The sequence below is a fragment of the Acomys russatus genome, chromosome 12, assembly GCF_903995435.1.
Source record: "Acomys russatus chromosome 12, mAcoRus1.1, whole genome shotgun sequence".
NCBI classification, from domain to species: Eukaryota; Metazoa; Chordata; class Mammalia; order Rodentia; family Muridae; genus Acomys; species Acomys russatus.
The window spans coordinates 17,224,860-17,249,476 of NC_067148.1; the positions used below are offsets into that span (position 1 = coordinate 17,224,860).

General features: G+C 38.0%; 1 protein-coding gene across 1 annotated transcript; it reads left to right on the forward strand.

Moving 5' to 3' along the window:
- The first annotated feature begins 8,669 nt into the window (after positions 1-8,669).
- Zdbf2 (zinc finger DBF-type containing 2) lies at positions 8,670-23,261 on the forward strand. The gene is given in 4 exon segments (XM_051153930.1): positions 8,670-8,696; positions 8,698-8,724; positions 12,939-13,069; positions 15,756-23,261. Coding segments are annotated over 4 exon segments (6,858 nt in total). The 3' UTR covers positions 22,429-23,261.
- Positions 23,262-24,617: the final 1,356 nt, after the last annotated feature.

Here is a 24,617-nt window from a genome sequence, read left to right on the forward strand (position 1 = left end):
TTAAACTGGCATACAGTAACTGTATGTATTTATCAAGTAACTAATATTTCAGCACATGTATATAATGTGTAATGATCAGATCATAAATGGCTTGTTTGTCACCTTAGACATTTATTATTTTTTGTACTGGAAACATTCCATTTTAAAACACACAGTTAATTCTTGTAAGCCATAGTCACTGTACCTGTCCTATGAACATTAGAAGTTATTCCACCTGCTCACCTTTACTCCTGTACCCACTGACCATCCTTTTCCCGTCCCTTTGTCCTTGTCAAGCTTGGGTGACCACTCTACCCATTCATTCATCTGTGGACACCTTTTTTGGCTGTCCTGAATGTTTTCTAGTGAACAGAATGCTGCAGATGTGGCCTTGGCACACATCTGATTTTATTTCTTTTAGGTATGTGTCAATAACTGAATTTTCCATTATAAGCGGTTCTGCTTCTAGTTTTCCAGGAAACCTCTGTGCTGTTTTCTGTGATGGTTTGGCTGTTCAACCCTGTTCTTACAGTACTCCCTCTTTGTCACAGTCCCATTAGAACTTGCCATTTTAAAATATTTTTCTTACCCCTTCTACAGGATTGAGAAGATACCTTTATTGTCTTGATTTATAGTTCCTTGATTAATATTATCAAACTTTTTCATATATTCGCTTGCTGTTTATTATCTTTTAAATATGTCTACACAGGTATTTGCCCATTTTAAAGTTTGCTTTTGAGTTGTTGAGTCCCTTATACATTCTGGAATGAGTCCTTTGGGTGTCTGGGTGTGGTGACTCATGTCTTTAAGCAGTCAGGGAGTGTAGAAGCAGGAGCATCAGGACTGGAAAGCCAGCCAGAGATATATAAGACTATGTCTCAAAAAACCAACATCTGGGCTGGAGAGATGGATAAGAGCATTGTCTGCTCTTCCAGAGCTCCTGAGTTCAATTCCCAGCAATCACATGGTGGCTCGCAGATATCTATAGTGATCTGATGCCCTCTTCTAGCATGTAGGTGTACATGCAGATAGAAGATTCATACATGAAATAAATAAAATCTTAAAGAAAAAACTCAACATCAATGACAAAAACCAGTCCTGGTGAAGTAGCTTGATGGGTAAAACATGCCACACAAAACTTAAGGACACAAGTCATGGTAGTATACTTCTGTACTCTGTGCTTCTGTGGCAAGGTAGGAAGCAGAGGCAGGAGAATCATGGACAGCAGTGAACAGCAAATATGGAGAGATCTTGTTTTAAAACATGGTAGCAGGGAAGAACTAGTTCCTGAGATTGCTTTTGACTTTCACCCGTGCACCATGGCATGTTCATGTCCCTTGTGTTTTCTTTTAGTAGTTTTTTAAAAAACACTTTAAGAGTGTGTTAGAAAAACCAGAAAGCTAGAATAGCTCAGTTGGTAAGACTTCTTATCTATAATCTAAAGGCCCGTGGTTCAAATCCTGTCTTTGGGCCTTGTGTGGTGGCGCACGCCTTTCATGCCAGCACTCAGGGAGGCAGAGGCAGGTGGAGCTCTGTGAGTTCGAGGCCAACCTGATCTACAAAGCAAGTCAGGACAGCCAGGATTTGTTACACAGAGAAACCCTATCTCAAAAACAAAAAACCAAAACAAAACAAAAAAGTGTGTCTTACTTACTGTTCTATTAATTACTGGGAAGAAACACCATGACCAAGGCAACTCTTACAAAAGAAAACATTGGGTGCCTGCTCACGGTTTTAGAGGCTTAGTCCACCATCATGTCAGGGAGTGTAGTGGCAGGCAGCCACGGTGCTGGAGAGGTAGCTGAGAGCTTTACATCCTGCTCCTCAGTGAGCAGAGGGAGACTGAGGCTGCCATGGGGGTTGGAAACCTCAATGCCCACCCTCAGTGACATACCTCTTCCCATAGGACCACACCCCATCCAACAAGGCCACCCTTCCTAATGCTTCTAGTCCTTCCCAAACAGTTCCACTAACTGGGATCAAGCATCCAAACATAGGAGCTTCTGGAGAATGTTCTCATTCAAACCATCAGGGAGTGTGATATATTTGGATTGATTTTTGAAAGTAGTAAGAGATTGATGTCTAGTTTTATTCTTCTATTTATATTTAATAATTCTTATTCTTCCTCTTCCTCCATCATCATCATCATCATCATCATGATCAAGGCAGAGTCTTATTGTGTAGCTCTGGCAGTCTGGTCCTCACTATATTATGCTGACCTTGATCTCATAGTGGTGCACTTGTTTCTGCCCTGGGATTAAAGGTGTGAGCCACCACACCAGACTTAATTTTTTTATATATAGATGTTGAAGTTTTCTAGCACAATGTACTGAAGAGATTTTACTTTAGTTGGTTCCTTCTTTGCCTTGACTGGTCAACTGCCCTTACACTTAGCACTAGATGGATGAATTTTGTTTTTGTTATGTTCTTTTGAGTGCCCCACCTCCCAGTATCATGCTTTTTTAGTTACTCTAGTTTTGTATTATGTTTTGAAGTTGCTATTATAATGGCTCTACCTTTATTCATTTTGCCCAAGATTGTTACCACTGTTTAGAATAATTTAGGTCTGCGTGAATTTTGTACTTGCTCTTTTTTTGTTTTGTGAAGGTCATTGATATTCTGATACAAATTGCAATTGGATCTATAGATTGAGTATTATGGATACTTTAGCTGTATTCTTCCAATCCATGAACATGAGCTGTTTTTTTTTTTTTTTTGTATATGTATCATCCTCAGTTTCATTATTTTCATATTTTATAACTTTTCATGGAAGAGTTCATACCTTTGGTTAAATTAATATCTAGGTGTTATTATTTATTGTCATCAGCATTATTAATATTGGTAGCTTGGTAACCTTTTAACAGTATGTAAAACAGCTGCTTTTTCTATGTTGATTTTTATGTCCTATACCTTTATTGATTTTGTTTTTCAGTTTTAAAAATATTTTAATGGAGTCTAGTTTTTTCTTTTATTTTCTTTCTTAGTATTTGGGGCTGGAGAGATGGCTCAGCAGTTGAGTGCTTGCTGCTTTTGTGGAGGACGTGGGTTTGGTTCTCAGCACTCACGTGGCTGTAATTACAGCTTCAGGGGTCTGGTAGCCTTTTCTGGTATGCATATAGTGCACATACATACATGCATAGGAAATACCTGTACATATGTGTGTTTTTCTTAAACATTGCCATCTACAAATGAATAATTTGATACCCTTTATTTCTCTTATTGTGGTCCTTTAAGGCTTCTAATCTGATACTGAATATAAACGGTCAGTATGGGTGTCTTTGCCTTAATACTGCTTTCAGAGAAAACAGATTTTAGCTTTCCTCCACTGAGTGTCGTGGAAATTGTGGATAGTCATGTGCAGCCCCTACTATGCTGAGTTGTGTTACTTTTACACCCAATTAAATTTTTTTATCATGAAGAAATGTTTAATTTTATTATTTTTCTACATATAATTAGATGATCATGCAGTTTGTATCTTTCATTATGGAGATGACATAATTTGTTGATTTATATGTAGACAGTCTTGCCTTCCTGAGGTAAATCCCACTTGATTATGTCTGGACTCTTTTTTTTTTTTTTTTTATGTGTTGCTGAATTTGCTTCATTGGCATTTTGTTGAGAATTTTTGTATCTGTGTTTATCAGCAATATCTGTCAGTAAGGATTTGGTAAAATATATCAGGTTCTGGGCTTTTATTTCTTGTGACATATTTTATTGATTTAGCCCTCTTGTTATCAGTTTGTTGATTTTTGAATGTTGTCATGGCTCAATTTTTGTAGTCTGTGTGTATATAGAAACACATTTTAAAAAACAATTTTGCAGTCTATTGGCTTATCATTGTTCATCATAGTCCCTAATGATCATTTGTATTTCTAAAATGTCAGTTGTAATGTTTCCCTTCTCATCTTGGATTTGATTTGGGTCACGCTCCTTTCCTTCCCCCATCTTTTTCATGCTGGCATTTGTGCATATGCTATACCACTGAGCTACATTTCTAGCCCTCTTTTTTTTATACATGTGTGTGTAGATATCCTTTAGTCTGTTTCTGCTGTTTACTATTTCCTTTTACTACTACAAGTTTGGTGCTTTCTTGATTTTTTTTTTCTTGTTAAAGATTTAATTATTTATGTAGTATTCTGCCTACCACAAGAAGGCACCAGATCTCATTACAGATGGTTGTGAGCCACCATGTGGTTGCTGGGAATTGAACTTGAGACCTTTGGAAGAGCACCCAGTGCTCTTAACCTCTGAGTCATCTCTTCAACCTGCTTTCTTGATTTTTTTCTCTTCCACTCGAGACAGGGTTTCTCTCTGTAGCCTTGGCTGACCTGGACTCTTTGTAGACCAGATTGGTTTCGAACTCACAGAGATCCACTTGCCTCTGTCTCCCTGAGTGCTAGGATGACAGCTATGCACCACCACTGTGCCCAGTTTAAACATTTTTTTAAAGATTTATTTATGTATTATGTTTACAGTGTTCTGCCTGCCTGTACCCCTGCAGGCCAGAAGAGGGCATCAGATCTCATTATAGATGGTTGTGAGCCACCATGTGGTTGCTGGAAATTGAACTCAGGACCTCTGGAAGAGCAGTTAGTGCTCTTAACCTCTGAGCCATCTCTCCAGCCCTAACATATTTTTTAAAAATGTAGGCTGTAATGTATTATAAACTTCCATCTGCATTGCTTTTGCTTTACTCCATAGGCTGCAGTGTGTTGTTTCAATTTCAGTTTGCTTTAAAACATTTTATATTTTCGTTTGATTTATTTGGCTCATTATTTATTTAAGAACATATTTAATTTCCATGTGCTTATAGTTTCTAAATTGCTATTTCTATTCAATTCTGATCAAAGATACATGTGCTGGTTTTTAAAAATTTGTTGAAAATATTCCACATGTTGAGAATAATGCTTATTTTATAACTATTGGATGAGGTTAATTCTGTAAATGTCTGCTTGGCCCTTTTGGTCTATAATATAGAAACAGTTTAACTGTTATATCAGATATCACATTCTTTCTAATTTTTGTGTAGATGGTTTTTCCATTGATGGAAATGGGATTCTGAGTTCCCATTATTGTACTAAAATCTTCTTTTAGATCTAATGCATATATATATATACACATATATGTATATATAATGTTTTTTAGGTTGTTTTGTGTTGCTGTTTATATTAAACTTTTTTATATAACATATAGATACAGATATGGATATCACTTCCTTTTGTTGAGTTGATTCTTCTGTCATTCTGTCTTCTCTCCCCAGTTTTTTTTTCAAGTCTGCTTGTTCTGATATAAGTGTGGAGACTCCTGCTTGAGTTTTGTTTACATGGTATGTCTTTTTCTATCATTCACCTCTAGGAAGTATTGCTTTATTGGTGAAAGAAGTTTCTTAGAACAGCATATCATTGAGTCTTTTTAAAAAATCCCTATTGAGCCAGTCTACATCCTTTGTTTCTAGAATTTGACATTTATATTCAAGCTTGTTATTGATAAGTAATGATACACTTGTTATATTTTTAGTGGTTTTTTAATATTGGTATTTTTTTTGTTGTTGTTCCTTCTTCTCTTACTCTTCTTTACGGTTTGATGATCTTCTCTATTTGATTCTTCCCTTTGTGTTCCTGAACAACTATTAAGTTTTATATTTGCATATATTTTTATGATAGTAGTAGTCTTTTTTCTAGTATAGAACTATAACATATTTCTTTTAGGGATGGATGGTCTGGTGGTGGGGAATTACTGCAGTTTTTGGAAAGACTATATTTTTCCTGCATTTCTGAAGGATAGGTTTGCTGGGGGTATAGTATTGGTTTGTTTGGTTTTTTTTGTTTGTTTGTTTGTTTCATTTTTCAGGACTGTTGAATATTTTCCGTCTGGTAAACTCTCTGCAGATAAATATTCTGTTAGTCTACTGGAAATTATCTTTTATGCGATTTGATGCTTTTCTGTTGCTATTATTAGAATTCTCTTATTTATTTTTATTTTTATTTTTTAGCAAATTGACAATGATAACTGGGAGATATTTGTCATCTTTTGTACCATAGCAAAATACTTGAGATAATCAACTTACAGAGAGAAAAGGTTTGTTTTGGCTCTCAGTTTGGCAACACTTGAGTCTGTAATTGATAGGTTCTATTACTGTGGCTTTGTGATGAGACAACATAGCCTGGCATGGAGTGTAGTGAAACAAGCTGTTCAGTTAATGTCTGGAATGTGAGAAATAGCCACAACAACAGGACTCCCATAATATTCACTGGAGTCATATTCTCAGTGATTCAAAACCTCCAGTTTTAGATCCCTCCTCCTTTTGAAGGTTCTGAAGACAACTTTTCAATACATGAGCCTTTGTAGGACATTCCAGATCTCATTTTGTAGAATATATGACCTCTTTTGGTCAAGTTTCAGAGGTCCTTCAAACAGCCATCTTTTCTACGAAAGTTGTAAGTTATTTAGTTGAGTAGGTTTTCTATCGTTTTTTTATAACACCAGTAATACCAACATGTCCTCATTTCATCATCTCCACAATGTAATAGACCTTTTTTGCTCTTAATTTTTTTTTTCTCTGAGACCGAGTTACTTCATAAGGTGAGCAGATTCTGATAGGGATTTTGTTGAATCTGCAGATGAATTTGTGGAGTATCCATCTTAGCACCAAGTCTTCCAATTTGTGAGTAGGGAGCATCTATTTCTATTACATAAAGCTTCTTAAAAGCCTCAATCTAGTCTTAGGCTTTTCAGTGTATACGTTTTGTATTATGTTAAATTTATTAATATTTATGATATTGTTAAATCCATGTTTGATTGTTTATCTCTGGTAGAATAGCATTTTAAAATAATTGATCTTATATCATGACACCTTGTGGAGCTTATTAGCTCTAAATTTTTTTTTTTTTTGTGAGTCTTTAAGACATTGTGTGTGTAAGATCCTTCCATGTACAAAATAATCAGTCGCACTAGTCTTCTAATCTGGGTACCCCTTTGCTTCCCTTGAGTGGGTATCAAGTAGAAGTGTTGGTCTCTGTTGTCTCTGTTGATCTTAGGCAGAAAGCTTTCATTGTCAGTATTAAATATGATCCATAAGTGTGCTTTTATAAGGAAGACCTGTTAAGAAATGATCTTCTGTTTCTAGTTTGTTGAGTGCTTCATTGTGAAAGGGAACAGGATTTGTCACATTCACCTGCTTTTCTGTGTTTTTTCCTCAGTGTATGAATATAGTACATAAGTATATTAGCTCAGGCTGCCATAATAAAACATGTATTTCTAGATGGCTTAATCAAGCTGAATATTCTTGCTGTTCTGAAGGCTAGGAAGTTCAAGGCCAAGGCACTAGCTGATTGATTGATTGATTGATTTTCCTAGCTTGTACTTTGCTGCCTTCTCATTATGTCTTCACTTGTAGAGGGAAAATGAACAGCAATACCATGTTGTGTTAGGACTTTTGGTGGCATGTCATTCTAACTACTTCTTAAAGTTTTATCTACATTTAGTCATGTTAGGGGTTAGAAATTCAGCATATGAGCTTTGGTTGGATGCAGGTCTGTCTGTAGTACAGACGGATGTTTGGATGTTACTCTGATCTTACAGTCCTGGGATAGGTCTTGCTTGGTTATGGCATATACTTAGTTCTCTTTAGATGTTGCTGGATTTTGTTTGTTAATTTTTTTTATTTTTGAGGATCTTTATATATATATATATTTGTAAGGAGTGCTGGTCTGTGACTTCTTTGTTGGTTTGGTGTCTTTGTGTCATTTTGGTATCAGAGTAATAACAATCTCATAGACTGAACTGAGTAGCTTTCCTTCTGTTTTTGTTGGAAGAGTTTTATGTACTGTTGTGTATTCACCATAGTAGTAGCTGCTGTTTTCTGACCAGGGTTTTTCATTTAGAAGTGTCTTAAGCTTTTCTTCAGGGTCTAAGATGTAACTGTGTTGTAGGTGAAACAGTTTATGGTAATGTTCTGGTTTTGTAAATGCTGAACTGTTTTTTTTTATCTTAGATGACATCTAAGATAACTGTATAATATGTAAAAATTCTGTGTGGTGGCATTTGTCTTGTTTAATAGAAACCACTTAATTTCATAGTAATAAAAAGTGTTTTTGTTGTGATTTTTTTAAACCCCTCTACCCCTTTTCAAAGAAAGTTTTTAATGCTGGTCATAAACATGAGGCAGAAAATAAATGAAATCGCTTTATCTTTCTCATGATTGATAAATTGTTTCATTACTTGACTGGACATGTTGAACTATTGGCAATTGTAAAACATCGATTCCTTAATTACAGGTTATATTCAATAAAGATTTGATGCAATTTTCCCCCTAACATTTAAATAATTTTTATTCATTTGGACACTCCTGTACTAAATTGACATTTAAAGAGATTCTATTGATCACAGCCAGGATAATTCATATTAACACTAAAAGCTTGGAAAATATACATACATATTTCAAGGCTTTGGAAAACTACTAAGGCAGTGAAGAAATATGGGGCCTAGATCTAGTGGAGTATTCGATAGAAAACAATGGGAGCCAAAAGAAAGAAAACAACTGCCAACCTAGAATTCTCTACTCAATAAGTATAACTTTTAAACGTAAGGTAAAATAAAAATATTTTCAGGAAACAAAAATTAAGGGAATTTGTCACCAGCAGACCCTCACTAAAGGAAAAACTAAAAGGAGTTCTTCAGGCAGAAGGAAAATGATTCCAGATGGAAGCTCAGAGCTATCAGGAAGTAATGAAGAACAATGGAAAGGTAAATATGTAGGCAATCAATACATGATGTTTGTGGGATTGACAGCGACGCAGGCTGGGAGGGTAGTAAGTAGAGTTGATTTCTAAGGACCTTACATTGTTTAAGGAGAGAATTAAGTAGGGAGTAACTTTAGATTTTGATAGTTCAGACTTGTCATTTGTTCTTGCGAGTAGACTAGGAAGAGAATCTGTAACTACTAAGCTAACAAAGTGTGGGGGGGATTAGAATAATAAAAAAAGCAAAGGAAGAAAGAAGAGAGAAAATACATGTGAGAATAATAACAAACTTCCAAGTATGCCCAAGTGAAAATAGACTTACTGCTTTAATTAAAAATATGCTCAGCCGGGCGTGGTGGCGCACGCCTTTAATCCCAGCACTTGGGAGGCAGAGGCAGGTGGACTGCTGTGAGTTCCAGGCCAGCCTGGTCTTCAAAGCAAGTCTAGGACGGCCAAAGCTACATGGAGAAACCCTGTCTCAAAAAACAAAAAAAACCAAAACAAACAAACAAAAAATATGCTCAATGACTATGTGTGTGTGTGTTTACTTCAATGGTAGAGCACTTGCCTGCTGTATATGCACCTGGGAGACCCCCAGCAACTCAAAAAGGAAAAATAAAACTTTATTTAATACTTTATAGGAGGTCCTAGCCACAAAGATAAGAAAGAAAAAGAGATAATATGACCAAAATGTTAAAGAGAATTGGGGTGAGAGGATAAAAGGCAATTATTTATCATAACATGATGATAGGCTAGAAAACCAAAAATTGATAAATTGTAATGGGTGAATTTAAAAGCATGTTAGAACCAGGCGAGGCGGTGCATGCCTATGATCCCAGCCACTGAAGAGGCTGACGTAGGAGGATCCTTTGATTCTGTCTGCGCATTTGATATCAGCCTGGGCACCATGGGAAGGAAGCCTTTGGTTAAAAAGCAAACAAAATACCAAGGTGGTTGGACCAATAGAAAAAGTCATATTTCTATATGGAAATACTCTGCAGAAAATGAAATTTAAAGATATAATTTACAATAACATCAAAGAATAAAAATTTGAGGAATAATTACAATAAAGTCTGTATAAAATCTTCATTTATAAACACTGAAGGCTGAATATTTAGCTCAGTGATAGCATGCCTGCTTAGCATGCTTTAGGCCCTGGGTTCAATCCCCAGCAGGGGCTGGGAGAGGGACCTAATATTCTCATGGATTGAAAGAGTCAATATTAAAAGTATCCAATTTTCCAAAATTATTGTACTTATTTAGTGCAATTCCAGTGAAAATCACATGCATTCCAATAAAAATTAAGCCAGTGTAAATGTGAAATGAAAAAAGTGAAAAGCAGAATGTTAACAATCTGAGCAAGAGGGCGTATGTGAGCAGACAGCCACACGTACTCACCTGCACTCATTAAGACAAGGCAGTCTTGTGCAAAGGCAGGAAGAACGTAGAAACAAGCTCCAGACGTAGATGGATGTGCATATTTGATCTATGACAAAGGTGACATTGTAGAGCAGCAAGGGACACATCTTTCTGTAGTAGATGCTATCATGCCATTTGAATAGCTAGTTGGGAAAGAAATGAAAGTTCATTGTTGAATTATTCTATGTATAAAAATCATTTTCTAAGCGAATTATAGATGTGACTGTTGTAGGTAATGTAATAAAGGAACTAATAACAGACAGGGGCTCTTCATGACTTGTAAGGAAGAGCTTTCTGCCAACACAAAGCACTGAAAACAGAAACTGTTCTCACTTGCAATAAAATTAAGGAAGTGGTAGATGATTAAGAAAGTGAGAAGACAAGTTACAGAAAAGAAGACAATACTTGAAACATATATAATTGAATACAGAGATTGTGTCCAGAATAAATAAGCTCTGCAAGTTAATAAAGAAGAAGACATCTCTTCAAAAGAGAGGAAGAAGAGCTGGTATGGTGGCACAAGCCTAAAGCCCAGCATTCTGGAGACAGGGGTAGGAGGACTCCGATTCAAGGATAGTGTGGGCTGCATCATGAAGATCTTGTCTTGAAAAAATATCAGGAAGAAATTTGAATGGACCAATAATTAGAGAGACAATCTGGATTGCCAGTAAAAATGAGAAGCTATCATTGGATTGTGGATTAAGGGCACACTCTATGGCATTGAACATCTTCCATAATAGCTAAAATGTAAAGAACGTAAGACCAAGGATTGATAATGAAATAGAGCAATGCAAAGATGTACTGTTGATTGAGGCACAGATTGTTCCAACCACTTCGGAAGACTAGGTACTGAATTGAATATACATGTACTTTTATTGTATGACACATAAATTCTCTTCCTAGTAATCTAACCCCACACAAATATATCTTGTCACAAACAACAAGGTTCTTTGCAGCATTGTTTTTAATGTCCAAATGCTGGAAACAGCGTAAAATCTATCAAGAGCATAATGCATAAAATAGGGTAAGTCACACAACAGAGTACAGATGTGTGTGAAGATGAACAGAACACAGTTACTGCTGAATAGCACTGTAAATGCACTGCTGAATGAAAGGCGCTCAGTGCAAGAGAGTACATGCTGTGTGGTGTCATGTACATACATTTTACAGCCTTTCAAAGCTTAGTCTTAGAAACCAGGTTATAGCTACACGGGGGAAGAGAGAAGGGATATTAGATTGGGATGGGACAGTAAAGGAATTTCTAGGATATGTTTATTCTATGATGGTTTAGGGGGCTACATGCAAATGTGTTGTGTATTTTATGTGATATATATGTTGACAAATTCTTAGGACTCCCATGTTCGGTACAGATAATGTGGTGGCTTCTGCAGCTCACTGCAACGCAGCTCTCCACTCACATTGCTCTCTCTGTCTGCCTCGGCAGAGAGGACAAGGTTGGATTTTAGTTGAATCTTCATTTGTTCCCTTGTACACTTGTCCTTTTTATTACCAGCAGTCTAGCTCTGGTGGTGGGTCTTGGACAGTGGGGAAGTTTATAGCAAATGATTTTGAGACTGTCATACTTAATTGTTCTTGGGACTAAGGTAACATTGCAGAAAAGTTCTCATGTCAGCACAACAGAGGAAATAATTCCAAGAGTTGTAACAGTGGTCAGGAACTAGCAACCTGGTTTTGTTTTGTTTTAAATAGTACCTTAACTATGATATATTAAAACATGATTTTTCTTAAGTATAGTTAAAATGTGTTATTGTATTATAAAGAACATGTGATTAATATTTTATTAATACGAGCTATTTGACAAAAGGATATAAACTACAGTTTGACTTACATTCAAATTCTGGCTTTGTTGTTGCTGAGTGCGGAACTGAAGGCAGTTTGCTTTTATTTTATTTTTTTGTGCCCCACTCTCTTTGTGTCAAAAGAGGGCACTGTTCTTACTGAGTGAAAACGCAGTGAGCTTTTTAGATGGCTTGAATAGCCCTGTGTGTGGCATATGGTCCGTTTCACCCTGTGTTAGATTCCTTCTTACCACATTGCTAATCCACTAATACTAGTATCTGTGGTAAAGCTGAAGACTGTGATGTGCTTACACTAATATTCTGTTAAGGCAGGATTTTTCTTAATCACTGGAGAAAAAGAAATGAAGGGCTTCTGTGAGTTAATCTTTGTTTTTGTTTTGTTTTGTTTTCTTTAAATACCACAATCCAACCCTGTTCTCTCTTTTCACGTCTTTTTAATTGGAAAAATAAAATTGGAAAATATAAAATTTTAAAGAAAAAATTATCCATAGGTTTTTCACTTAAAAGTATACTTTTAAGATTTTAGTACATTTTCTTCCACTTGCTTGTCTGTGTATTTTTAAATTGTAGTTTAAGTTAGAGCCATACGTATGTTTTTGTTCCTCAATTTTCTCTTAATATAGTATAGAAATACTATACTATACTATGTTATGTTATGATTTCTTTATTATTTTGGGTGGATGCATGGTATTACATCTCAGTGTACACCCTAATGTAAGGATATTGTTATGGAATTTCCAGTTTTTTGCTATATGATGTGTTAGGCATCTTTTTGATGTCATCCTTAGGATGTATTTAGAGGACTGTAACAACTGTATTTTAGGGAAACATACTTTTATGGCTTTAGATGCACATATTAGAAGTGCTATATGGAAAGAATATCAACTTATATTTCTACAAGGAATACATTCATGAGTCCATTTTGTGTTATCATAAATAACAGTTACTTATTTAAAATACCCACTGTTTCTCTTTATAGCACTTGTTTAGTGCTCAGCACAGAAGCCTGACCAGACAGAGCAGACGTCGGACAGCTACCAATAACACTCTAATGGAACGCTTCTTGCAGGATGTCCTGCGGCATCACCCATACAATTATCAAGACAGCAGGTAGGTAGTTTATTGGAATATTAACATTTGTGTCAGTGTTCGAGTCCACCCACCCCACCATCTTGCTTTACAGTCCAGGTCCAGTCGTGATTGGAAATGCTTGTGTAGTTCAGACTGGCCTCATACTGTCAGCTTCTCTAGTGATGAGATTACCTGAATGTGCCACCGTGCTTAGCTTTTAAGGTCTGTATTTGAATTAAAAAAAAAAAATGAAGCGCAAAATTGTTTTGTGTTTATGGAACTAGGGATCAAACCTAAGGGATCAACTGTTTGAGGCAAACAGTTTGCCATGGATGCACTCCCAGCTCTGTAGTGAACTGTCCTATTTAACCAATAAAAATAAATAATTGGAAGTGAAAGTTAATGGATAAAATTTTGATTTAGGGCTAGGAGAAGAGTTAATACTTACCTAGCTCTAAAATGAAATTTTATCTAGTAACTTCCATTTCCAGTTGTTTATTGTACTTATTTCTTTAAAGATTTATTTGGGGGGTGGGGTGGGAGTCATGGCTCAGTGGTTAAGAGCACTTGCTCTTGCAGAGGACCTGGGTTCAGTTCCCAGCACTCACATGTTGACTCACAACCACCTGTAACTCCAGTTCCAGGTAATCTGACACCCTCTTCAGACTTCTCAAGGCATGCAAGTGGTGCACATACATACAGGCAAAACATTCCTACACAAATTATAAGTTAAATATTTTTATATTTTTTATTTTTAAAGATTGATTTGTGTGTATGTGTGCATATGTATATATAAACGTGTGTGCATGTGCACCTGCATGCTTAGTGCAGAGGTTAGTGTTTTCTGGACTAGGCTGGAGGCCAGCAAGTCTCAGCAATCCTCCTGTTTCTACCTACCTCTGCGCTACCTTTATAGGCATGTACAGATTGTCTGGCTTGTTACATGGCTGTTGTGATCCAAACTTTGGTCCTCATGACCTTGAAGCAAGTACTTTTAACTGCCAAGCGATTCTCCACCTCAATTATTTGTACCACATTTCACTATAGGTCTGCGGGGATAGCTGAGTTGTCGAGTGCTTGCCTAGTATCAGTAAATCCCTGTCTTCAAAAAACATAATAGTAAACATAACAGTAAATGCTAGTAAAACATAATAAGAAATATTAAACCATAATACATAAATAATAAATATGCTAATAAAAACATTTTACTAAGAAAATATGAACATAACCGCCGTTTCCCAAGTGAATGTCTTAAGCTGATAAGTTATGTATCACAAGGTGCTTTTTAGGTATGTGATAGGATTAAATGTTGGGTGGGTGCAGAGCAAATGTTTTGAAAGAGTAATAACAGAAAAGCTAGGTGATACCAGGACAAAATAGTCAAGGTAAAAATCAAAGTCAGTTCAGTTTTAGTGGAACTGTGACTGAGGGGGAAAAGTATTAGATTGAATAGTTTTTCAATACTGGATTATGTTTTTTATCACAATTATTTATTTGTTTATATGACATATATATATGGAAATTAGAGGACAACTTACAGGAGCTAGTTTTCTCTTTCAAATGGCATGTGTGTTTTCGGAATCACAAACAGACTTGGTGACAAAGCACCTTTACTCTTTAAGCCATCATTCTGGCCTTTGATAGCCCCCTACCAATTAGCTTGTTTTAGTTGTTTAGTAAAAAAACATTTTTGAGTTGAGTTTACAAATTAAGATTTCCAAGTTTGCCCTTTTTCTGTTTTAGAACATTTACCTCATATTAGCTTATGATACCTTAGGCTTCTCTTGTTCTATGATGCCTCTTCTGTGGGTTTAAATAAGATCATACTGACATTTTGCACTGCATGTTGCTGCTAACTGAATGCTTCTTAAGAGCCAGATCATCTGTTCTTTGAATTTGCTCAGTGCCTACCATAGAGTGTATACCAACGAGTAGAAAACCCTTAGTAGGTGATTGCTATGACTGAATTAGGACTATGCATTATATCTAGGACAACTGTTCATCTATATGAAAGACGGATTCCTAAAATGTTTTGAATCAGGCATGTTGTGCTGATGGTAGTATAAGAAATGAACTGACAGCTTTTTAGATATAAAATTTCAGATCTTTAAAAAGGAACATTCAATAGTCATAAGCCCAGTGTGATGGTATTGTGCCTGTAATTCTAACTTTGGGGAGCTGAGGTGGGAGCGTTGCTCATCCAAAAGAAAGATCAATTTGGGCAGCAGAGCCAGATCACCACCTTAAAAAAAGGGAGCCAAGTACATATTCCTTATATTCCTTTTGAGGTACCAGACTTTATGTTCAATTTCCTAAAAGTAACAGATAGGACTAGCTTCTTACATGCGCTTTCATAGATAGAATTAACTGTATAGTTTGTCTTTTTTTGACATAGCTCTTAAAATTTAAGGTTCTGAAGATTAAACAGGGCCTTGCACACCCTTGGCAGGTGTTTTAGCAACTGACATCCTGAGCCTCTGAGTCAGACTTTGCAGTGTTTATTGTGATAACTGAAAAGTGCATACAGAGATTCATTTCAATTTGTACAGGAGACATTTCTTTATGAAGTAGCAATTGGTGGACTTCCTGTATCTTCTATACCAGCTAGCTTCCTAAAGTACATGGGGTGTAGAGTCTGGCATGATAACTTTTTTTTCTCTTAATACCATGAATTTTAAGCCAAAACTAGGGATATTTTAATGGTTTTTTAAAATTTAATTTTTAGATCTGCACCAAATGAGGCAGCAGCAAATCCTGAGTTACCTGAAGTGGTTGTTTTGGACGACTCGGATGAGAAGGAGGATAACACTGCAGAAAGCAGTGGAGAGGTGGACTCCGAGGATTCGGCATCTGTTGAAGAGATAGACTGTAGACCTGGTCCTTCTCAGGAGCGTGCGGAGGCAGCAGTTCGACCATCAGTTATTCAAAAATTGGAGCGGGGGCAGCAGCAGTCCTTGGAGTTGGCTCATAAAGTTGAGAGTGGTGTGAAAAAAGTTAATTCAGTCGGTGTTGTTCAGGCTACAACTAGTGGAAAAAAGTTAGTGCGTCCCCCAGTGATTTGTAATGCTCCTGCCAGCTCTTTGCCTAGAGGCTCTTTCGAGAGACCAGTTGCGGCTACCAGTGTTCCTCGGTTAGTACTGGCAGTTGCTTCAGATTCCTTTCCAGCTTGTGACACAGAGAACCTTGAAACATACTTTGACCCCCCAGATCAGGGCTCTAGCAATCCGGCATCTCAACCCAAAACTAAAGACCCAAAAAAGAAACCTTTAAGTATAAATTTAGACAAATTGCTTGCACAGAGAAATCTGAGAGCTAAGGGTGCGTCTTTTTCCCCTGTCGTGCGAGTCCGCGAGCTAACAGGTGCTGAGCTTTGTTCTTTAAGAGCTGAGTCTTCTTCTGAGTTAGGGGCAGGTGCAGCAGGAGCCCCGAGTGAGGCTGACACACCAGCAGCCGCAGGAACCCATGGAGGTGCCATTCCGGAGCATCATGAGGCATCTCATTCCAATATGCTTCGTCCCCAAGAAGAAACATGTTTGGTCCTTAACAAGCCAGCACTTCTGAAACAGAAGCGCTCACTGAGTTCTGATCATGGCTCTCCTCAGCCAACACCTGGCCATTCCCAAGCTGCTGTTCATGACTTAAGTCTTTTGGAAGAGGAGGAGGAGGAGGAGGAAGATGAAGAGGGAGTTGATCAAGAAGATGAGAGCTACGAATCTAGAGGTTCTGATATGAGTTTTGATTGTGGGTCCTCTTGTCAGTCACTGAGTGCCCTGTCTGAATTGACCGCCAGAGAAATAAGTGTATCAGAAGAAACATATGATGATGCACAGCCTAGCAATGAAACACCCACTGTTTCTGGGGCAACTTCAGATAATTACAGCCATTCTCGTCAGGTGGCTACCAACTATTCTCAAGTAATCACACCGAACATACAGTTCATTAGTCTGGTTGATGAAAGCTATGAGTCTAGTGGCTCTGAAGCGAATTTTGATGGTGATGACTCACTTCCGTCAACTAGTCACCGTCCCCCACAGCCTGTGAAAGCAGCAAGCCTTCCTACTCAGATGCCCCGCCGCTTGGTGGACAAGAGCTATGGAAGTGGCAGCTCTGAACCATGTGAGGATTCTGGGTCCTCAGTGGATGAGACTTCAGCAGCAGCACGACAGCAAATGCCTCCGACGAATGCCCAAGCACACCTGGTTGATGAGAACTACGGGTCAAGTAGTTTCAGTTCTGACAGTGATGCAGCTCTGGACCGTCCCCAAATGCCTGTTGAAGAAAGAAGCCCAAGAGACAGAGCTTTCCAACAGGAAAATGAACAGCAACCCAGTAGTGCTGAAGCACATCCTGAACATGACAGTTCTCTTGAAACAGTGGCTGTGGAACCCCAGAGAGAAACAGAAGAAACAAGTCTTTCGAACCCAAAGAATACCAACCGTGGGGATATGAACTCTGAGTCTCGTGGTCCTGAAGTGGGTTTTCATGCTGATGATCAATTAGAGGCTGGTCAATCTCCGGTAACTCCTGAGGAAGTAGATCCTGACCTAGAGAATCAGAGTGTTCACTCTGGCGTTTCCAATCTAAGCTTTGATTCCCATGCTTCTTACCAGTCAGCTAATGATGAACCTCAAGGGGCTTGGGGAGACGTAAGTCTTGATGAGTTAAATGTCGACATGGAAGTTAAGAGCGATGCCTGCTCCAGTTCTGAGTTGACATTTGATTCCGATTCCCCACTTCTGTCAGTTACTGAGCGGTCTCTCCTGGATGTTGAAGGAATAAATGAAGATGACTTTAACCTGGAAGATGAAAGCTGTGTGTCAAGTAGTTCTGACATTACTTTTGATTCTGATATTCCCGATGACTCAGTAGCTGACCAACCTCAAGTAGCTGTGTATGAGGAGGAACCTGTTGATCTGGAAAATAAGAGTAATGAATCTTGTGTTTCTGGAATAACATATGATTCTGATATTCCTCTTCATTCAGGAAATGATCACCCTGAAGTAGCTGCTGTTAAAGAAGTAATCATTCAGGAAGAAGAGAGCGCTCACTTAGAAGGGAAGAATGACAGTGCCAGTGGTTCTGAAATATGTTTGCATTCTAATGCCCCTCTTCATTCAGTGACTAATCCTGAAGTAGCCGTTAAAAAGATAAGTCCCCCCAAAGAGGAGCAGGTACACATAGAACAAAAGGAAAAGGAACCTGCTGATTCTGAACTAAATTTGGATCGTGACTCTAACCCAAAGCCTAAACGGTCTGAGGAACCCATTATATTACGTATTTCTAGAACAAGACTGAATTCTCATACCCCCTTTCCGTCAGTTATTCATAAATGTGAAGTAGTTGTCAAAAATGTAAGCCGTCAGAAAGAAAAGCACGCTGAACTACCAAGGGAAAGTGCAGGATCCCATTCTGAAGTAAGTTCAGCTGCTGCCGCTTCTCACCCAGTGACACAACCTTATGTAGGTAAGAAAGCAAAGAGAAAGACAAAGCATCTTGAAGAAGTCAAGAGTGATGATGAGTATGGTGGGTCTCAACCAACCTTCAATTCTGATGTTTTTCCTCAGTTAATGACTGAAAAACCTCAACCAGCTGCTTTGAAAGAGGGCCATGCTGACCCAAAAGATGAGAATACTGAGCTTACAGGAGTTGAGGTAAATCTGAATCCTGCTGGTTGTCTTGGTTCAGTCATTAGCCAACCTCAATCAGCCTCAAAGGAAAAGCATGCTGGACTGAAAGACTCAGACAGCAAACCTGGCGATTCTAAAGCAAGTGCTGATTCTGCTGGCCGTTTGCACTCACTACCTAAGCAAGAGTTTGATGTGATCTCAAAAATGAATGAGTGGAAAAAAGAGGCAAAGGACCTTGAAAAGAAGATCAGTGAACTTATTTATTCAAAATTAATACATGATTCTAATGTTTCTTTTCGTTCTGCAATGGACCAACTTGAACTAGCTCTAAAACAAATAAATCTTGACAGTAGTGATCAGACGTCCTTGGAAGATAACAGTCCAGACACCTGTTCTGAGACAAATGCGGATTCTGGTTTCTCGGTCCAGTCAGTAGTTGAAGCACCTGAAGTAACAGATTTGGAGCCTGAACACGTTGAGCTAGAAGGTAGGAAAAATGAGTCTTGTGCTTCTGAAGTAAGCTTTGATTCTAATGACTCTTCCCAGTCGCAGGCTCATGAGCACAGTGAAAGTGGTGAAAACAAAAGTCAGAAGGAAGGTAAAAGGGATGAAGCTCAGGGCTCTGGATTGACATATGATTCCAATGCCCCCCAGCCGCTGGCTGGCCAAACTGGAGGAGTGCAGGAGACCAGCCATTGGGAAGATGATGTTGGTTTGGAAGATAAGATTGTTGAATCTAGTGGCTCAAAAACAAACTTTCACTCTGATGAACCGCTCCAGTCTGAGACTAATACAGCCCAAGAGCCTGTTCAAGAAATAAATGTACTGAGGGGACATGCTAGTACAAATGATAACAGCGGTGAGCCCTGTGGCTCTGGAATAGTGTCTGTTTCAAATGTCATTTTTTGCTCAGTGATTCAGAAACCGCAACGTTTGCAAAAAGAGTGTAGCAGTTCGAAAGAAATTAGCAGCAGTCCTTGTGGTCCTGAAGTGAGTGGTGATCCCCGTGATGGTCCAGAAATGAGTAGTAACTCTAATGATCCTTGCCAGGCAGTAGCAAGCCATCCTCAGAACCCTGCCAAGGAAATAAGCCTGAAGGAAGACCATATTTACCTGGAAGATAAGAGCTACAAGCTAGTTGATTTTGAACCAACTTACGATTCTGATGATCCTGTTCAGTTTGTGACAGACCCGTCTGTGGAGGATGTATCTATCAAAGCAGTACGCCTTCAGAAGGAGAATCCTGATGACCCAGACAGTGAGACCCTTCAGCCCTGCTGTTCTAAAGTAACATACAATTCTGGTGCTCATCTGCAGTCAGAAGTTGACCCACCACAGGTGGCTTGCAAAGAAGCCGACCTGGAGAAGAAGTGCAGTGAATCTTGTGCACCTGAAGTGGTATATGATTCTGATGTCTCTTTCCAGATAGTAGTCAACCAGCTTCAAACATCAGATGGAGAAACAGATTCACCACAGGTGGTGTTTGTGGATGTTGTGTCCAGTGATAGTGATTGTGACCGGGAAGTAATTTCTGATTCAAATATCCCTCTTCAGCTAGAAACTGAGCCACCTCAGATGACTGTCAAAGAAAGCAGTAAGATAAGCACAGATTCTGCTGGTTCCGCAGCAATAGAAAAGTACTACTGTAAATTCTGCAGTTGCCATTATGAAGCCTCTCAGTCAGTGACAAACCAGTCTAAGGAAAGTTTCAAAATAATAAATCGGAAGAATGACTATATTATTCTGGGAGATTCCACTTGTCCATCTTGTGGTCATGAACTCAATTTCAGTGTTGATGCCTCTGATCAGCCCACTACTTGCAAGTTACAGCGGCCCCGTCGTAATCGTACTGCCCCAGAAGCGAAGAGCCATGGATCCAATAGTCTTAAAAGAAATTTTCATTTTGATGATACTACTCAGCCAACGACTCGCCAACTACAGGAAACTGGTGAAGACATCAGTCTTTGGAGAGACCGTGGTGCCTATGCTGTGTCAGTGATCCGCCAAACAGCTGGGAGGTTAGCAGGTACAGTTCTAGAAACTGTGAGCCCTAACTCTTATGGATCTGAGCTGAATTTTCAGTATAATGCCTCGCTTCAGTCTGACTATGACCAGCCTGTGCCTGCTAAGAGAACACGCCACCGTAAGAAGGTAACTTTTGACTTGAGAGTAACTAAGTATGAATATCCACCAAACCCTATGTATACAGAAGAAGCGGAAGAGACTGCAGAAGGCAATCCTAATGAACGAGCTCCTGAAGCCTCACCTCAGGCCCCTCCTTCATCTGTTGGGAAAACATGGTCTCAGATGAGAGACGATGACGTGAAAACAAACGCACAGGAATTTCAAGGCCATTACTACAGTTACTATGATGGTGGCTCTGAGACCCAGAACATTTTTTTGGGTGAGGAAGGAAAGACTACCTGGTCTGACTTGAATCAGAACACTACATCAACTCAGTATGTTGAAGGTAAAGTAGGAGACACTGGTGACTTTTCAGTGGCCTTAGGTAAACCGTCTTACTCCCTAGCAGAGGGGCATCATCAGCAACATGGGCAGTTGGCTGTTCAGAACCAGGCAGGAGGAGTCAGATGTGGAACTCAAGCAAGTTCTGTGAAGAAAAGGAAAATGATGGGACAAGAAGAGGACTCACCAAAAAGGAAGCATTTCCAACATGACAGCCAGAAAAAAAAAAAAACCCAAACTGGGACAACTGAGTTACCTGCATCACAGACTCAAGTGTTAGAGCCTGCGCAGCCTGATTCCTTAGTCTATATTTTTTCTTCTCTAAGTATGAAGGAAGATCAGTCTTTGAAACCACCTAAAACGGAGGCTGGCTTTAGAGGTGATTTACGATTTATATACAATTTTAAAGACCGCACCTTTTCTGGCCCACTGCGTAAGAAAACTGTAATTAATCCTCCACAAAACCTAACAGTACCAGACTTGGACAGATCTGAGATAGACAGACCTCTTGATCTTAGTAAGCGTGATTCAAGGTCCAGTGCAGGAGAGAATGGTGCCAACAGACAAAACTTGGCCTCAACATCTTTTATGACAACACCAAAAAGATCTGTATTAAGGTTCCATGGGACCAGTCAGTCTTCATTTCAAGAAAATTCAAATGTGGGTGCTACTGAAGTTCCAAAGGATAATTTCCAGCAAACTGTTGTAAGTCATGATGGTGCCAAAAATTTTCCCAAATCAGTTAGAAAGGAGGATGTTGAAAACAAAAGTCCTAGGAAATACTGGAAAAAGAAGATGTTAGCTAAAAGTAAATCTTCCTTAATCAAAAATGCTTATAAAACAGTGGTTCTCCGGAAAAAGTCAAAACTAGCTTCAGAAAAACTGGCTATTTGGATTCAGATGAAAGCAACCGACATCGTTAGGAAATACGTCTCTAGATGCCATGGTGTCACACGCCGGAAGCATCAATCAAAGACTGTTCTTATTAGAATGCAACTGAGGAAGAAGAAAATAGTTGCCAGGAAGATAAAGGAGGCCAAGAGAGCAGCTGAAGCGCTTTCGAGGGCCTCAGTTCTCCCAGCTGGTGCTCAAGAGCAGCTAAGTGCTACTGCAGCACCTGCAGAGGTGCCTGCCCATCCTTCCAATGCTACAGGAGTAAAGCACTACCGGAAAACTTACTACCGCAGAAAGAAGAGACTGTTTCCTGTGAGAGAATATGACCTGAGAAGCTCGAGTTCTGCAACAACTACTGACAGGATGGTGACACGGCTTGCAAGCAAATCGAGAAGTAATGAGGCAAAATAAAAGCATGTGTCACAGAAGATGGAGAGCTCAGTCCTTCCCTTGGATGGAACACATTTGAGACTTGATTGCACACACTTTTCCCAGCTTTGGTGGGGAAACTGACCTTACACTATTTTGCTACAGATATTATTTTTCAGAGATTTTATATTCATTTAAAATTAGTGTTTAGGGTCCTTTTTTTTTTTCTTTTAAAGATTTAAAAGCAACCATTGTCCCATTTCTGTAGAAGAGCTTCATCTTAATTTGTCTTATAATTTAGCACACTATATAGAGTTTTGTCCCTTACGTCACCTTCGTATTCATTTCTTCTGGAAATCTTTTGTGCCAAAAAGTTATAACACTGGGAGAATGAACATAGCAAACTTATTAATGTCAATTTTTAAACAATTGGGACAGATCTACTTATTTAATTACCATGCTTCCATGTTGAATCGTCAAAAATAGTCTAATTGGATAAATAAAAAGCGACATTGTGCTATCTCAAATTTTGAATATGATTTACTTAAACGATCACAAAAATATAATTTTCTTTTAAAGGCATTCCATAAAATAATTATTTAATCCAGTTTTTTAAAGTGCCTGGTGATTTTTATAGACAAAAAAAATTCTTCTATCATTTAAAGTGGATCTGCAAGTCTGTAGCTTTCCTCCTGTGGACACAGCCACCCACAAGTCTTTTTGTTCACATTATTAAATCTTATGTGGAAAAGATTCTGCCAACTTGATTAGGCTTCAAAGCTACTTTTCCTCCCCTTACTAGTAATCTAAAATGAAAATCCAGATAATTTTAACATTTCAGAAAAATTAAACTAGTAACCTCAAGACCCACTTTACAAGTTTATCTTAAACTATCTAATTATCTTAAACTAGCTAGATAGTTCAAGGTTAAACCAATGTGACATTTTATCTTAAACTACCTAATTGATTTTAACAGTTGAGGTAAAAGATACTTGGATACACAGTGTGAGCCTCTGGTACTTGAGTCTATTCCTTTAAGGGTCATTGACTGAGCCGGTGCAGACGCATCCCCTTTTCTTGTTCAGTCAAGACCTGGATCTTTTTCTGTAATTGATGTTATGAGGAAACACAAAGTTTCCCTTCATTGTGTAACTACTGTATTTTATTGACACTAGAGTCAGGGTTAAGATGTGTCTTGATTTCAGAGATAAAACTGTGTTACCTTAGAATTAATGAAGTATCAATGTGGTTTTGTTTCAGGGGCCATTACTTAATCTGTGAGTCGTTAATGGTGATACTATTGTCATTTCTTTACTTCTAAATATAAACGGTAATTATATTGCAAAGAGTGGACAAATGTGTGCTTTTTTTTTTTTTTTTTAAGTTGGAAAGTAATGTGTTTAACTTCTTCAACCTTGCCTCTTTATATGCAAGCATATTTATTTCCTTAAAAAAAATCTCAATGGGCCACTAAGGATTTTTTTTTTACCCCCTCAGATTTTAACTAAGAGAGAAAACTGTTTCACTGATTATGAAGTAAACATGTAAAAGTACTCTTGTTTGCAGGTATTAATATCTTTTGTAGTTCCCAGACAGCATTAGTAAAGTTGAAAGTGAGAGTTCATACCCAAACGACCTATTATATAATTAGGCCAGATTATATCCATGATTATGTCCTGCGATGAAGATGAGACTTACATTTCAAAATTTAAACTTCAAAAATATTTTCTTTAACAAATTGGAAGCTCTTCTAAGGGAAAGCAAGGAATAAATTCATATGTAAAATTCACATCACTAAAAATATAAAATATCTGGTATAGAAATGATGATTTTGTTTACTAAGTTCTTGAAAGGATTATTGTTTTAGGCAAGCTTGGAAACTTGGAATTGCAAAACTTACGTTAAATTGGAAGTGAATTATTTCAGAATTCAATAGGACATAAGATATGCCCCTTTGTCTACATAAATATTGGCTTAATTTTCAGGCTAGGTTGAAACAATCGGTTATTTTGTGTGGTCAAGAGTGCGCTATATTCTTTTAATAGTAAAACATCAAATTACAACCACAGTGAATATTTTGTTAACCTTGTCCTTTTTGGTATCTTGAATAGATTTTTATTGTAATTGTCCTGGTGTATGCAGTGTGTGGACAATAGTGTTTTTCGCATTTGTGCATTTAAATTATTTCTGTAGGGCTCTGAGCAACACTTTTTTTTTTTTGCTTAAAGAAA